This window comes from Monomorium pharaonis, chromosome 4 (assembly GCF_013373865.1).
Source record: "Monomorium pharaonis isolate MP-MQ-018 chromosome 4, ASM1337386v2, whole genome shotgun sequence".
NCBI lineage: Eukaryota > Metazoa > Arthropoda > Insecta > Hymenoptera > Formicidae > Monomorium > Monomorium pharaonis.
In genome coordinates, this window is record NC_050470.1 from 9,522,694 (window position 1) to 9,540,775 (window position 18,082).

The 18,082-nt window shown below is 35.5% G+C and overlaps 1 protein-coding gene across 2 annotated transcripts in view; it reads left to right on the top strand.

The window, feature by feature from the left end:
* The first annotated feature begins 7,784 nt into the window (after positions 1 to 7,784).
* LOC105835425 overlaps positions 7,785 to 18,082 on the top strand; it is a 30,749-nt gene continuing 20,451 nt past the window's right edge. Inside the window, exons 1-2 of one of the 2 annotated variants that reach the window (XM_028189116.2) lie at positions 7,785 to 11,110; positions 17,305 to 17,461. In XM_028189116.2, coding sequence (XP_028044917.1) covers positions 9,206 to 11,110; positions 17,305 to 17,461 — 2,062 coding nt within the window. In that variant the 5' untranslated portion in view covers positions 7,785 to 9,205. The remainder of the gene's footprint in view (positions 11,111 to 17,304; positions 17,462 to 18,082) is intronic. The other variant, XM_012678706.3, reaches the window with a different exon arrangement.

An 18,082-nucleotide genomic window follows, 5' to 3' on the forward strand; every position in this document is an offset into this window, starting at 1 on the left:
ATCTTCAGAACGTTTTAACTGAAAATATATCATTGGTTAACAACGTGTCGTTTATACGTTTAGAACATGTGTGACCTATTCGCGCTGATCTCTTTACACATTATTGTCATCATTATTACAACTATTCGCTGTTCTTTGCTCAAAATATACAGAAATAGTTTAATGGAATTTCCAATTCTTGTATAGTCACATTTGTATGTTTTTGTACACATTGAGGATTCGTTATATTAAATTTATTAAAAGATGATTATTCGAGCATTATTATATTGGGATTATCATCGCATTTCTGATACGACGGAATTATTTTTAGCGTTTATTTATTATGTATATTTGATTTTATTTTAAGAATAAAAATTACATACACTCTTACACGTGACATAAGAGAATGAGAAAAACAATTCTTATCTACATTTTTGAATTGTAAATGTGTAATAGAAATTCTATAACGTGTCACTGTATTTGCTTTTTTCTTGGTAACATTCTTATGGGTATAATAAAATAAAAAAATTTAATATAAAAATATTTAATAAAAGTAATTATAAAAATAAAAGTAATTAAATAGTTTATCTTTTCTTCTCCTTCCATTAGTTCTCCACAAATCAACCGAGGAATTTGAGATAATGTTCTTATTTAATCGATTCTGTTTTAAATTCGGACATGTGCATAAAGAATATGTATGATAAAAACGTTTTATCATACAATTATACTATATTTCTAAATATTAAAAGGGTATATGACGGCTTTGGAAAATGGATGTGTACTACGCGTATGTACGTATGTGTGATGCTTGGCAATCGCTCTCGTTTTCTCGCTCGTAAGATCGCCGAGTTTCGCCGTCTGGCAAAGGTTCCACCATATAATCCATAAATAAGCATTATCCATGCCGGCCGCGTGTACCTACAATGCATGTAGATAGTCACAGGTAGCTGTTGCATTCGAATGTAAAACTGATGCGTACGAACAGATAGTGCGCGTTCATGGGAGGGCCACTTCTTTCTTTTCTTCTCTAAAGAGGGAACGCGTACATACATGTTTAAGGTATATATACGATTTTTGTTGATTATAAGGATTTTCGAAAAATTTCCAACATACTAAATGCGAGCGTGATATAACAGTAGTATTCGTGACGTTTGTCATCTACAGAGCGTATTCGGCTACAAGTAAAATTAAACTATGTATCATCTTAGTTCTTTGACTCATCTACGAAGACGTTCCGCGGAGAGGCTGACAGTGTGATACGCTTCAATTATTTAAACATTATAAACTGTCATAGTCCAAGTTTAAAAACACTAGAGAAAGTGAATAACAGCAGTTATACAGTTATATAATTTTACATTTTTAAAATTTTCTTATTTATGTTTATTTGTTGCGAAAAGATTTATAATGTTTGTAACATTGATTCTTTTTTGTCACGGAATAACACCTTTAAAAATAACAAACGGATAAATTATTGTAAAAACAACGAATGTTTGAATTTATAAGTATTAAATCAAATACTTTATTTATCAACGTTAGAGTGATAACACACATATATTAATGTCATTCGATATTGTCTGCTTTATGTAAAATTCTAATCGTTGCTTTAATCTTGTACGATCTCTCAGTGAATTTTATAATTTTGTTATGAATTTTACATCATAATTTTTGGATTGCAATTAATAGTTTAATTATTGACTAATTTAAATCAGTGAGTGACATATTATATATATATATATATATATATATATATATATATATATATATAATAGATTAATTTTAAAAATATAATATTAAAAACCAATTTTTTAATGTAAGGATTATATATATTAATTAGATATATTAAAAGCTCAAAACACCACTATATTTTAACTTTTTATTTTGTTGTTGATTGAAAAATTAGACCATTAAATGTTTTTTATCTAACAGGACTTTTGGTTTTTTATGACCAATACAAAATATTAATATTAATCATGTAATATTATACATTTTATTATTGTATAAAATAATCACCGTTCAAATTTTATCAATCACCACACTGAAAAAAGGCTTGATTAATGATAGCTAATCTTGGTCAAAGTTACCCAAAACCTTAGTGAAATAGCTTTAACTAAATCTAAAGTTTATAATTATTATCAAACACGTTTTTTATTATTACTATAATTTTGGAGTATTACAAAATGCATCTCACAAATTTACCAAAAAAATTTTTTTTTTTGGTATATCGTGTGACGATAAACAACCAAATTTATAATAGCAATATTATTAACAGCAGCTGTACTTAATATTATCAGTTGAAAAGCCAGACTTCCGCGAGTGTTCCACGTTTTTCTGAATTGCCATCCGACGGAACTCCGGACGGATGAAATCGAGGAGTCGACGTTCTCCACGTGGTGGCGGCATCTGGTATTTCAACTTGGAAAAAGCGCAAAGCACCGTTTGAAATGGAGAACTCGCGTTCGCATACGGCGCGTATGTATGTATTATATACGTACGTCTCGTCGGAGCAACAACAGCATGGGCGCGTGCGGCGACCTTGCGATTATTTTTGCGTCGATCTAAAAATAATTCGCGCATTTTATAATACGTACGACGAGTTTCTAACCCAGTCTCGCCGATCGACGATTGAATCTACATCTATATGTCGCATTGCATATGTCAAAGAGAAAACAAACAGAAAATGGCGGGTTCCGCCACGTCAACCCTCGCGAATGATTTTCCGCCTCGTTTCCATTCTCGCGTCATATTTCAACACGGAAATTCCTCGGTCATTTTACGTGACGTAATAATCTTTTTTTTCTCCGGGCTTTATTAAATTGATAAAATTTTTCAAATATTTTACAGTATATTATTTGTCGCAGGCGCGACACACCAAGAATTTCCCACTTTTAATACAACGTTTTATTTTTATTGGTGATATTATCGATTATCTTTCATTTGGCGGAAATAGGTCGTGTGCGTGGCGAAATTCCGGCGGCGAGCTGTGAAACGAGCGATATAATGTCGGATTTCATTCGACAATTTTACTCGGCGGTATACATGCCGGCGCGGCATCAAGTGGTGGCGATCATGTGAGCATCAGAACAAAATTATCGCAAAGGGAGGCCAATCCGGTATTTCTGGCGCGATTGTCCGGCGAAAAATAGATTCGTATGGCGGTACGGATTAAAAGACACTACTGGGACGATTATTCTGGCGCTGTTACGCTTGTCCTTCCGTATTCTCTCTCTGTCTCTCCCTCCCCCTCCTCCTTTTCTCCTCTCCGCCATTTAGCACTTTCATCGTTCAATTGTCACTTATTTTATCATTAGCGCAATAACAATGTTATATACTTATATTGAAGGCCAAAAAAATATGACATTTTTTGTCATATTAATGTTTATTATTAGTTTATTACATGTATAGTAGTACAAATTTTGGTAAATGAAGAAATACCTGTTAAGTATACAAAACAATAACAATTTAGAACGATAAAAACAAGATCATAATATGATAAATGCGTGAATGATCATAATTGCATTAGAAATAAATGTTAATTTATAATTAACTTTTAATTAACTATTTCTTTTTCTTTCTTTATCTCAAAACAATATTATATTTTATATTTATTTTTTTATCACCGAAGTAAAAAAGCAGAAATAGAATAAATAACGTTAATACTACTTTCCAAAGTGATTAAATGCCCAATAAATTTCATATTAATATGTCCTGTAGCTTTTTTTGATTTTATTTAAACCTAGATTTAAATCTTTTATATTCTAGAATTAAATTGATTATAGTTTAGAATTGATTGATTATATTCGCGAATGGGCGAGAACAATACTACTTGTTGCATAATTTGTTGGTTTGGTAATTAATACGGTAATTGCGTACATGACACACGTATGTTAATTACAATAATTATAGATTTATGATTTAGACAGTTAAAGTATTATTTTCTAAATGTTATACAGAATCAAACACACACACACACACACACACACACACACACGTGTATATCTATATATTATGTATATATATATGCTTTATAATGCGTGCTTTTGAAATCGTGGACCAAATAGTGACCGAATCTTTCGTGTGTCTCGTGTTGTATATTTATTCTCGCCGCTCACTTGTTACTCTGCTACTACAAATATTATCGCTCTTCTAAGATTCGCATATACACACTTGATCGGCGTTTTGATGTTAGACATATAGACCATTACATCAAATTTTTCAATTGACAGCTGTCATAATATTTTATAATAATCGTTTAATTACTTAAGATAGCCATAAAATTAAGCCGTTAAGCCATAAAGGACAGAATAACAATTTGTTATTTTAAGATTAATTAACCGTTTATACTTGAGTTTCCTCCTATCTCTTTCTCTTTCTCTCTTTCGTGAAAACGTTTGTTGAAAATTTAAATGTAGCTTAGTTTAGTTATTTATTCCAATTAAAAAAAAATAAGTTTTAGGTTCTCATAATAAACAAACGTTGAGAAAATTAATCCCGGTTATGCCGCTAATAAAAATGATTATATGCGATAATCTTATGAAATATGCAGCGCACGTTGAAATTATTTTATGTAATATATATTATAATAAATGTCGTGTTGTGTATCGAAGGTAGGTTCGAGAATTGCGAAATGTTATATGATTCGATTCATTATCGAAATTGTAGTCGACGCAATTGCTATTTTTATTAAGAAAGCATTTGACGTTGACGTCATCCAAATGCGATTGAAGCTCATGCGGTGACAATGCATTTATCTGTGCAAAATCTATCGTTGGCGATTACGTAGATCGCGAGTGGCTATGGCGACATTTAATTTCGTCTATCGTCAGGATTTAGATTCATCTCGACGATTCGTATTGACGCATGTCGAACACCATTTGAGGACCGAAGCTTTCGGGAAATCCATACGATACAAACGTCCGATACATTTTACTTATCTTATCGATAATTTATTCAAACGCATTCGATGGATTTTCATCATAATATCATATGGCTATTTCTGGTCAATTCAACATAACATTTGTATTATTACTTTACTCATAATTAAAATAGAGTAATTTATGCGGTAAAAAAAAGATAGAAAATATTTTAGTTTTATTGTAATAATCTTATTTATTTCTTTTTTTTCAATTGTATATAATAATATTCCTCTTTTAAAGTTGTAAAAAAAAATTTTTTTCAAAATATTGCCATTGTTTTTATATCAAATAATTTTTAATTTATTAGTTTATTTACTTATCTATTAAAAAATTAGATTACAGAAAATATTATTCAATTTATTAATAAATAAATGTATTTAGTGTCTACATTGAACATTGTAAATTCACCCTGGAGATTCCCCTTTGAGGTTTCAATTTCCATCGGTTATAAGCTGCGTATATTTCGTATAATGATTAAATCTGCGGGCAATCTTCTGAAATTGAGTTTCAAACACAGGAATGTAATCTACCAAGTCGATTATTAGGTTTCAGGGAATTTTTTGCTTTAGAGATTATCGAAGAAGAACGACTCTGATATTAGCAAATTTATAAAAATGTAAAAGTACTAACTTTTTTATTATCTCGAATTCCAAAGAATCATATTTCTAAATATTTTTAGTAATCTTAAAAATGTGAGGTTTTCTGCTTGTAAAATAATTGGTTAACCATTAATCTCGTTAAATTATCGCAAAATAAAGAGCAAAATGTAAAATGGTTATTAAAATTTTTGCTCAGCAAGATTTCGACTCAAATTGTTCAACAATTAAAGTATTATGTTATAAAAAATTGAGAAAAAGTATTTTTGTATTTAAACTAAAACTTATTTTTATACTAACGTTTATGTATGTTCTGCTTTCTATCCACGTGCGATATATTTCCTATTTTATACATCAAATTTGTAAAGATATTCACATCTCAAATTTTGGGATGAAAAATGTCATAAATCTAATAACCGAATGTGCTGAATGTTTCCGAAAACGAGGAAAAAGCAAGTAAAATTGTGTAGAAAAACGGTGATAAATTATCGGGGGAGGATACGAGGTGGAGAAACGACACACATCATTCTATCTTTAGAATTTGCGTTCACATCACTCGTCGAGACGCCGAAGTGTCTGCCAGTCGGATCTTATCTGAATTCGTCCATACCCATTGAAACTTGTTATCACGATCGGATGCAGTGAAATTCTCACGAAGATATAGCAAAGGAACATGAAAATCAAACTAGTCCACTTATTATTGTTATCGTTCTAAGAGAACGGCAAAATTTGACACAGTTTTATTTTACACCAAATTTTTTTCACTCTATCTAGTGTGATCTACATATAGGTGATATTAAATAGGTAGTAATATAATTAGAAACTTTTTCTGTTTTTTTAAGCAAAGAAATCGCAAAATACACGAAAGTAATTAAAAGAATATTTATTATACTAAATTTATATTATAATAAAAATTATATATATATATATATATAATATTACTTTTACTGTAACATTATATTTATTTTTACCTTTTTAAAATTTATATATATTTTTTTTTAAACAAACATTATTGGTAGAAAATGACGAACTTTGAAGGAGGCTGTAGCAGATTACATTACAAGATACTTGCTTTATAATTTCTTGTATTACTACTTGCATTTGCAGCAGTGATAAATAGGTACGATGAATCAAACCTCGATTTTTCAAATGGAGAAGAAAGAAAAAAAGAAAGAAAAATTGAGAGTCCGCGTGATGGCCGACAGGTCTCAGCTAACTCAACCTTTGATTTACGATCGCCGTATCGGCAGCACGTGGTGTGGTCCGATCCGTACCGTAAAATGAGTCCCGAAATAGTCAGGAGGACAAAAAATACACTCGAAAATATTGAGCAATTTCCTCTTGCAATCTTTACCACTTTCTCTTTCTTTCTCTCTTTCTCTTTCTCTTTCACTATCAGATACAAACCGAAATTCACATTTAACATAAAAAAAAGTTAGATAACTTTATATTCAGTCTGATCTGTATTGAGTTTTGAGTTATTATATCTGTATTGTAACTTCCTCATTAGGCAAATTTGCTCGATGAGCTTTGGTAAAATAATTCCTCGAATTTCTACAAATAATGCCTGCTTATACATATATAAATTATTTACACATGAGCAAATGATTTTTTAAACAAGGATTAAACCACATTCAATATACGAGCTTTTGCTACGTGATAATCCATTTAGAATAAAATCCGTGTTTGAAACATCAAATATGGGTGCGGCGTGCTGAGCTCATTAATTAACTATACGTCTTATGGATCTTATTTCCCGGAAATTTATTCCTCCACGTGGCGCTATAATATAGACGTTTTATTCTAATCCTACGTTTTGTAAATATCATCAAAGTTCGTTCAACACGTCTCGGCACGTTAGTGGGTGGTCGGTAGCGTTAAAGACGTCGTTTCCGTAAGAATCAGCGAAGCAGAAACATTGACTTCTCTTTTTCACTTATTACGTTCTCGCTTTAAATATAATGTTAGGAAAAAGAGACAGGTTTATAAAGAGAATTAATATAAAAAGTATTTTGATATATAATTAATAACAAAATATTATACTTTTATTATATATATTTGTCGTTCGTCTATACTATTATACAACAGAGAAACACAATAATTTTAGTCATAATGATTTGTGACACAAGAGAATTCTATTTTAAAGTTAATCTATTATAATGGACGATATTATTAATAACTTTATTTAAATTAAAATCGTTTAATTATTTTATTACGTTATTTATATGTATTAATATAAAACAAAAACTTCAAATTGCTAGAAGATTAATTCTACAATTATTCCTAATATTGCCCAGTGTCATCTGATATACATTTAATATTTATTGATAATTTTTATTATTTTAAAACGTTCTTTTAATATACCTAAGCTACGTTTAGTTTCTACCGGTATAATATTTTCTTGATTTAATTTAAAATCTCTTATAGTCATTTACAAAAATAATTTTCCCTAAATTGTTTGTTGCATATTCGTAATTGCCGTAAATCTGATGAAATATTCTTCTTGTCTTCTCTTTTAATCTTCTAATCAGATTCATAAGAGTGATAACCGTTCGCGATTATCGTCGGTTTTAATTAATTCTGTGATAATTATCGTCGTCTTTTGCGACTCGACGTGTCGTTCTTATTCGATATTATGACGGCGAGGAGCGATACGCCGTTACAGCCTCGTAAAAACCGGCATTGTTTCGAGGAAACACCCAGTGGATGGTAAGCCGCCAGAAAGCGCCGTGCTGGTATTTGGCAAAGCCGTGACAACGTCGTCGACGTCGCACCTCCGCTTAGTCTGCTAGACTAGGTCCAGGTAGCCTAGGGAGGCCACAGCAGCCTGTATATCTCTTCCTCGGTCTGGTACATCGCTGTCGTCTCCGCAGCATCCATCCTCTCTTACGCTCGCCGCTCGTTCGCTCGCGTTTCCGCACGCGAGCGAGATGGTAGGAGAGAGAGAAGGGGGCAGAGAGACGCTTTTAGACACGGAGCGTCCACGAGCGTCGCGACGCCTTGAGGAGCAGTAGTCGCGTATCTTAGCTTCCACCTTGCCGGCTCACACGGGCAACTTGTAACGGTTTGCGATTTCGACGTTTCCACAAACGAAGAGACGTCATATTGTTTTATACGCGCCGTCCTTTTGCTTTAACTCTCGCAAGACCTCCCCACCCGGGGAGGGGTGGTCTCACAGGCCACTACTGTAATCAGTGAAGAGGTTCTCGTTTGAAGTGTCTCTTTAATTTCTACTTTTTAAACCAGATTAATTAGCATTTCTAGCTTTTTAGCTGGTTGCCGTCCGGCAACTCGTATCTCGTGGTAATAGAAATAAGCGGCCTCTCGTTAGTCCGAATTTCTTTCCGGTTGAAGCCAGAAGTCGCGCTTGGCATTCGACCGTCTAGCCGTTGCCTTCCACAGCTGCGGAATTATCATCGTTCCTTTGGGTGATAAAAGTGTTCAGGTAAAAATGGCACGCATTTGCCCAGCGCGGAACGTACTTGTTTCGCTCGATGTGTCCCGCGGTCGAAAGGTGAGGTGATGGGTCGGCGCGAGTGAGCGGAGGAAAAGAGAGGTAAAACTCCCGTATATCTTCCCGGGGTGGCATGGTAGAGTGATCGCTCGCCACGGGGTGGTGGACGGCCGTCCGCGGACCGTCCCTATCGTTGCACGACACCGGGTAGACACAATTTCGCGAAGGTGGTGCGCGTGGCGAGACGGGACAAGGACGCGACGATGGCAGAGCGTCCCAACGGGGGCAGGAGACGCTCGCGTCGCGACAGCGCGGACTCGATACGCGGGACACCGCCTACGTCCAAGGACCGCAGGACCAAACGGCCCGGTAAGCCGGTCAAGGAGCGATGGCTCCTCACGAGGAAGACGTGGCGGTACATGGCCGACGCCGGCCGACGTCTCATCCCCGACGGCACCCACAATCGCCCGGAGGACATACCGAAGATCGAGCAGTACTTTCAAGACGTGTGCCAGAAGGAGCCGCGCTTCCTGCTCTGGAGGAAGGCCTCGTATCCCGGCAGCCACGGCCTTCGGACCGCGCGACGTCGCAGGCAGATCAAGGGCGGCAGCTGCCGGACCCAGGCCAGCTCGGCCGACGAGGCCGACGAGGCGAGGAGCTCGCCGCAGAGCTTCGTCCTTTGCGCGGCCCAGTCTGGCAAGTTTGATCTGGCGAAGGCGAAGAGAGAGTGGCTGCTGACGTCAAGTGTCGGTAGCACCGACGGCGGCGGCGACGCTGACGGTGGCAGCACGCCATCGAGCCCGATAACGCATCGCAAGACGTTTCGGGAGGACAACGAGGCTAAGGAGCTGGCCGACATGCTACAGAAGTACCTGAACATGCAGGGCGACACCACGGCCGAGCCGGCGGGGACGGCGACGGCCAAGTCGCAGGGTGCAGTTGGACAGACGGAGGGGAAAGAGCCCTTTGACTATCGTAGTTTGATAGATAAGCTGCAGCAGCATCTAGACACGATTGTTGCTCAGGCGAAACGCGAGAGGGTTTATCCCGGTCAGAGTATTTCTAGCGCGAAAGACGTGGTGCCGGCGTCCATGTTGCCATATCAGGGCGATTACGTTCATAAGTCACTAATGGAGACGCTGAGTCGTTACTATAGCAAATCGCCTTCCCGCGAGCACGTTATATCCGATATCTTAACGGATCGAAAACTCCTCGAAAAGCTTTATTTTGATCTAAGATGCACAAGGGGCTTTAGGGGTCCCAGGGCGACCGGTGCTTATAGCTCGCCGTCCGCTCGATGGTGGGCACCCATCAAAGAATCTAGCGATCGGTCACTCAGAAGAGACCCGATCTCGCCGCCGCCTCTAATCGCTGTCCAGGAACCTAGCACCGATCGAAGCTTTCTCGACGATGGCGTGCAAACCGATCCGGTTTCCCAAGATGTTCTCGACATGTGTCTGTCGGAGAAGGAAAAGGAGGAACAGAAGGAGCAGACGTCGCACAAGACGTCCAGCGGACGGAGGCGCAGCAGCGTCGACAACGATGACGTTTCACCGTCCGTGAGTGACACCATCAAGAGGTACCTGCGGATGGCGCGGAAGAAATCCATGGACGCGGATAAAGTCGACCGATTTAAGCGGGTCAACTACGATCGGAATTTGCGCAACATCAAAGCCAAGGGTGAGATCACCAAGCCCGGCGACGACGACGGCAATAACAAGGGCTGTCAGACGGAGGACAACTGGATGCTGCACTATCGCGAGATGTCCTTCGCTGGTCCCGGCGAGATCACGTCCGAGAACATGTCGGACGCCGACACGACGACATCCCCGCCAGTCAGCAGGAACGCCAGCTCCAGAAGCAGCATCGACGCCGGCCTCGGCTCCGAGGAGGCCTCCACTCCCGTTAAACATCCCCCTCATCAGTCCTTCCTGTCCCATTTCTTGCATGGCTCCAACGCGCATAAGGATAAGCCGCATTCGGCGCCGGGCTCGCCGGCACTTACGTCATCAACCGCCAATTCCGCAGGTGGCACAGCGATGCAGAAGAGCAAGTCCTCGAGTAGCGTGGTGCATCATGGCAGCCGGCTGGTGGCAAAGAAGATCTGGCGGTCCAGGAGTAAGAGCACGTCGAGGGCGTCGCATCAGCCATCCGTGTGGACGCCTCAGGTGAGTCTTTTTTCACTTGTGTACACACTGAAAAAAAAATGTTGTTAATTTGACTAAATTTTTTAACTAAATTTAATTTTGTCTATTCAAGTATTCATACACATTTCAATTAACTATATAAATACTTGAATTGAAATTTGTGCATATAAGTTAAATGCATAAATTTTTGAACTGACAAAATTTCAATTTAGTTGAAAAATTTTGTCAAATTAATAATATTTTTTTCTCGCGGTGCACATATTATTATTTGATGACAATTAAAGTCACAGTAGAGAGAAAATGTAATGCTTTGTTTACATTAAAGTTTTAAGGTTTCGAAATCTGAAGAGATTAACTTGATTTGCAATAATTGGATGCATTTTGAAACTCATTTATAATGAAACTTTGGATATAATGAATAATTACATATTTACATTTGAAAGGAATCTTAATATTATCAAATCAGAATTCAGTCTTCTCATAAAAGGAAGGTTTTTATACGTGCACTTGTGACAAAATATACGTAACATATATTGTTTTTTTATTTGCAAGTATATCAAAGATTTAATCCTTTAAGATTCAAAATTCGGAATTTCTTCAGGAAGTAGAAAGACATCCTTTTTAATATTTGTTTGAAAATAAGCAAAACTGAAGACACGTGTTTTTCACGTACGCGCGCATACGTCTCGAAAACTAAACTCTAATTTCAATTAAAATAAATGTTTAATAAATAAAATAATTGGGTTTGCACAAAATTGTTAATATACGTTATCTTCATTTGTAATTCTGACTTTACTGATTGTGAATAGTAGTAGATTTGTGACCGTGGAGTTTTCCTCGCCATTGATGAAACGATGCGACAGCTGAGAGCAGAAGTGAACTGCGTCTTCTGGAAATTATATTAAATGTATCTCGTGGACTTTCCAATAAGCTATAGCGGGCGCATTCTTTGGCGTCTCTGCGAGATTAGCGAAAAGCTTAATAAAAAGGAACAGTAGATATCACGAATTTGGCATAGACCCGTATTTTCGTAATGGCAACGTTTTGGCGGTGGTAACCATGCTATGCGAAGCAGGAATATCTTTTAAAAGAGACCGCGAATAAGATTCTGCATTATAAGAGTGCTTGTCGAAATTGGCAATTGATGACCGCGCTATTTTTAGAGAAAGTTATTCTTGCAAATTAATTTCAGCAAAAAAAATTATTTACGGACTTTACAAAAATATGTACTAAATATTCTTTACAAATATGATAAAAAATACCGCACGCATGCAATCTTCTCTCTCTCTCTCTCTCTCTCTCTCTCTCTATTTGTTTGTAATATAAGTATCAACACACTGTTTAGTTTTGTACAAATGTTCGAATTAGTTTAAAAAAATAACGTGCTGTTATTTACGCGCGGAAAAAAGTAACTTGCTAATGCGTATATTTATATTCTTTCCCGCATTTGCCCTTAGCGAATCTGTAAAAAAAAAAGTGTGACCCTTCTCATTATTTATAATTTAAATGCTTATACATTATATAAGTTGCCGCGCAAGAAACTTTTGATAGCGTTGGAAGAAACGTAATTGTATGCTTTTTGCGGTCGCAATACTTTACAATGATAAATGTCCCTTATTATGAATTTAAGGACAGTTCTTTCCTTCTTCTTTTCTTCTCTTCTTAAAATATCTTTCTGGCTTATTTTTAAATATGATTTAAATTGTACCTTAAATTTTTTTTTTTTTTAATTTTAGAATATGCTTTCTTTCATTACGAGAGATAGCCATATTAGTACACATTGTAATAATCGCGCGATTAACAATTATTCCCTTTCTCTTTTGACACATCTTATCCTTTAAAGTGTCTTAAGCGCGCGAGGGATGCGAAAGGGGGAAAATGTGAGAGAAGAAAAAGGGGGTCGACCTTGTGGCAGACATTCTCGTTAAGCGGTAAGCGCGATAACCAATTTAGGGCCTCGGAATTTCGCTGGCGCCGCCAGAAATAGTCAGCCAGCGCGCGCGCGCGGCGATGTGTTTAAACTATACTTAAACCCTGTTGCTACTACTACTTCGATATGCTCACACATTCAAATCAAAGTCCACTACCATCAGCGCGTCCGTGCTATTCTCATTTGGCGTTTCTCTGTTATTCCGACGAATAACACGTCGCGGAATCACAGCGCGGAAAACAAAAAAGTTGTCCCTCTCGTGTCGTAAATCGAATTTGCTCGCTAAATTACGCCCCTCGATATCTGTAATCAGAATTAACGCTCTGCTTACACGTTGAATCACGAAACTTCCGAGTTAATTTTTACGATTTTTAAAGGTATGAAAAAGATTCTTTAATTATTCTTACATACATATACTTTAGCATTCTCTAGAAAGTATTTGAATGCTTGTTTATTAAGAGAAATTGCATGTAAATTTTGTATACATTTCTTAGATTTTTCAAAAAGAAGAAATTTGCAAGAGACAAAATTGTCGAATTTTGCGTACAGAGTATTAGTTTCTATTCAAGTGGCAAATATTGAATGCCTGACATTAAATAGATTAAATAGAAATAGACCATTCGCATAAGCGTAGAGGTCGAGGCTTATGTATATATTTCCTCTTGTATTTTTATGTGGTTTTACTAGACCCTTTCTCACGCTCCGGCCACATCTTTCCTTTCCCCAGTTAATCCCCATGTGTCTCATGCAAGGTTCCTCGTAGACGTCGACAAACATTCAGAATATACAAGAGGCGGACCAGCAACAATTTTCTCCGGATGATTAACAAGCGCGTCACGAACTTCTTCAATCTCCTTTCCGTATTATATTCCATAAAATTTCCGTATACTCTTGCGCCGAAGGTCACCAAATATTTGAATAGAAAATAAGCAATTTGTTTTAAACAATAACACCAGATTATTCTATTTTATACTAACGATATTCATAGTAACACGACAATGTAATAATATAATTAGAGAACTTTTAAGGAAATTTAATCTAGAATTTGTAAAAATATACAGGGACTAAATCGTGTTTTATATAATAAAATATACATTTTAATTTTCAATATTTACTAAAAATGTAAAAGTTTATAAATATTATATTATTATCTGAGAGAAAATGAAATTTGTATATTATACATAAAATAATTGCATGCATTATCCATTTACACGTGGGTGGATTAACTGACTGTTCTGGATAACGTTAATCGTGATAAATCATGTCTCAACTGTTTCCATTTTGCGTATGGTTGTGATGACGTCAGCGAAATAAATAGTAACTTAACAGGTGGAAAATGTTTGAAATTCGATGCTGATGAAAACGTGTAAGCATATCGCTGATTTTCATTGCTGAAGTTTTATTTCGTCGCACACTGGCACCGTAATTCGTGATGTCATTACTTACGTTCTACAACTTCTGTCTCGCAATTTCATTTGTTACATTGCAACGAGACAACGTAATCCGTTATGGCGTTTATTACTTTATGCAATAAACTGTCAAAACTAGTTACAGATATGCAAATTAATTTACTTTCTTTATTTTTCATACTCGCGTTCTCTTTGCTCTGATTAACTTGTTTTAATATCCTTTTTTTTTTTAAGAAGAATCATATTTGATTGCAAAATTATTAGAGACAGAAATTTTCTCACAACAGAATAGTTAAACAATGTTAGAATTAATATGTTACATATGAAATGTAAATTTAAATCTTTTGTAGCGCAAAATTATTATATGTAGTGAATCAATATTGTATTAAATTATATTTACTGTTAACGTGTTAATAATATTCAAATATTTCATTTAACTAATCTGTAACAATCAAATATTCAAAATAGATAAACGTCTGTGGTAAAAAAATTGCAAAAATAATTTTTAATAAGTTTAACTAATATAAAACTTTGAATTTTTCTATATAAGTTGTTTTCATATCTCTTGTCGCATATTTATTTCTTCTTTTCATAACTTGCAGTGTATACAAGGCAAATATATGAGTGCATGGAGCATGATACATGTTGCAGTTGTACTTTAAAAACCACGCACTAACAGGTTGTTTGTCGACGAATAGTAATAGTCATTGCTCATTCTTTTCTTTGAGTCTCTTCAATATATCATACCACGGAATATAACATGAAAATATAGTCACAGAAAACAAACAAATCGTATTTTGTCTGTAAATTGTGAAAAGGAGGAAAGAGCAAAGAATGTTAAACAAATGCTATTTTCTATATTTTATTAGCTGTCAACAACTGAACTAAATATTTAATGTCTTTGTAGCTCGTGATTAAGGAGCTTATGAAAATAACCAATGAATCGATAAGATTGTAATAATTAATAAACAAAAATATATAATAATATATTTCTTCTACTTGTATTGGAGATGATATTGTGGCCACTTATTTACATCTTACACAATAACTTTATTATTCAATTTAATAATTAATATTTTAATTGAAAATTTAAGAAAGAAACTACATCTTAGCAGAATCTTATGTTATTATTTAAATTGGTATAACTTGAAATGTGTATAGGTATTAATCAAATTAAATGTTAAATCACAAAAACCATTCAAATGTAATATGTATATTTGATGTGCAATAATTTGAAAAGATTTAGGAAGTATTGGTAATTAAATTCTAAAATCTATTTTTTTTATTTTAAAATGCTCAAAAATAAAAATGTTCTATAATAATAATCAGTTATTGGTATATTAAGCGCCACAGCCTAACTGCACACAGAAAGATTTATTCTTATGCTAAGAAAATCAGTTTTGCACTTTTTAATTTTTTTTATTAAATAACAGTTATCTTTGCAAAAAATATTTCCTTGATGAATAGCTTATTACATTTATTTTACTTGAAACAAGTAAGATTTACTTAAAATAAATTTATATGTATCCTGAAAAATATGTACTTGAATTAAATAAGTATTACTCATTTTAAATAATTTACAACTTTATATATCTGAAAATCTATTGTAAGCTCGGTGTAAGTTAGTGTAAGTAACAAATTTATTCAAAATATATTCTGAATATTAATAGTTTCATACTTCAATTAAGAATATTAAGTTAAAATAAAAAATTGATTTACTTAAATTGATTAAATTAAATTTTATAATATTCTTTGAAAAAGAAAGTCTAATTTCTTTTTTTAAGTACATGGTAATGAGTTTTTCTAAAATTTTTAATAAGCATATTTCAAAACTGTTATTAAGGAAGTATTGTTCATTGAAGATCGTTATTTATTAGAAGGAACTTGAGTAATTGCTTTTGTTGGTAGAACAAATATTTTTCTATGCAAATTATCAAACCAACGGTTTCCTAAGTAATCACTAGAATTCCTCATCTCATGATAAAGATATTACAGGTAGCCATGATACCTATAAGGCTTATAATATACCGCCCTCTTCTCTACTGTAATTGGAATAAATAATAAGATATTTATTGCGATATCATTGTTATACAATAAATTAAAAACGGGTATAACTATTCACCGTTCAATTTTTGCGCGTACTTTAAACTTGGCTCAATCCTACTGTACCTCGAAAACTGGAGTAAAACATTCAGACAATTTTGTCTTTCTTGCAAGATTAACTTGCGTGAATTTATTCGCGCAACGGAAGGGAAATGTTATGGTCCATCATATTGCACCTCCTCGTTATACCTCGCGTTTCCCCGACATTATCTGCATATCTCTTTATCTCTCGAGCGCACGAGGATTACCGTTGATTTGTCATGAAAATTTTATGAGACACATCCACTGACGTAACGTATTAACCATTACGAAGATGTATCGTGGAGTCTACGTATGTACATATGTTCAAAATTCGTTCGTAAGTTATCGATGTGCCGTTAGGCAAATCGACTAATCGCGATAACGTTGAAAAGGGAGTATATGGAATCTTCATGATCCATCCATCCATCTCGGCGGCAAGACCATAAATTTTAATTTCGCGGATAAGATGATAAGGTTAATTTAAATAATCGATGCATGACAACGAGGAGCGCGTCAAGATGCCGGAATTAAATTTCGTTCGCGATTCCTGCCGCGCGATAAGATATTCTGCACTTAATTCAGTTTGTACACATCATCTCCCGTCGCGATGACGTGCTAGAAATTCGTTCTGCCAAGATCTGCCAAGTACAACTCACTTAATAGCCAGTTTTAAGTTGACGAGAGAGACAAAGAGAGAGAGAGAGAGAGAGAGAGAGAGAGAGAGGGAATGCACCATTTCTTTTCTGTCGCAGGGGAAATGCACGTGGGCGGGCACAGGAAGTCGGCGTGTAACTCTACAGGATACGTCGTTGCGAACGCTGTCCGACATTGAGAGGAAAGTTCTGTGCAAGGTAGCCGTTGCGAAGCTTCAAGCTCTCAATCTGGGTGTACATATCAGACCACCGAGCGGTAAGTTCTTAATCTCGAATCCCCCAGACACCCTCGGTACTATTGCAGAATATTAGAATGTTGTACAATATATTGTTGATCTTCCGAAGCTATTACTGAATGAATTATTATTAAATATTGTTCAGTGGCCGCAATCGAAAAAAAAAAAAATTTTGACGTGCTATGTAAAGCTCTTAATAGAAGGAACATTATTTTTTATTACTTATTTAAAAAATACCTCTGTTATCGAATAATATTTACAGTCTCCTTGAACGCTGTGTATTCGCGTTGCGTACCTTGCAAATCAAAAGGAATTTCTCTAGCACATGCAATTCCATTAAGGCTGTCTGCATGCCGCGCTGTGTTGGTTCGTAGAATAGAGTTGTTTTCCGGGACGGGGGCGAAAGAAAAGAGGAAACAACGTGTAACGAAATTCCTGGCGTATTTAAGCGTGCGGCCTCCGCCGCTGGCTTTTATTTAACAAACAGCGATGAGAGTCATGAATTTCTTGGATGCTTTTGTATGCCCTGTAGAATCGAATCCTTATGCTTTCTCATCAACTCCCCAGTATGCGATGCAAGTTATTCGCGATGTGAGTCTTTTCTCCTTTCGCGCGAATTCACGCTTTCAGCGTTACACACA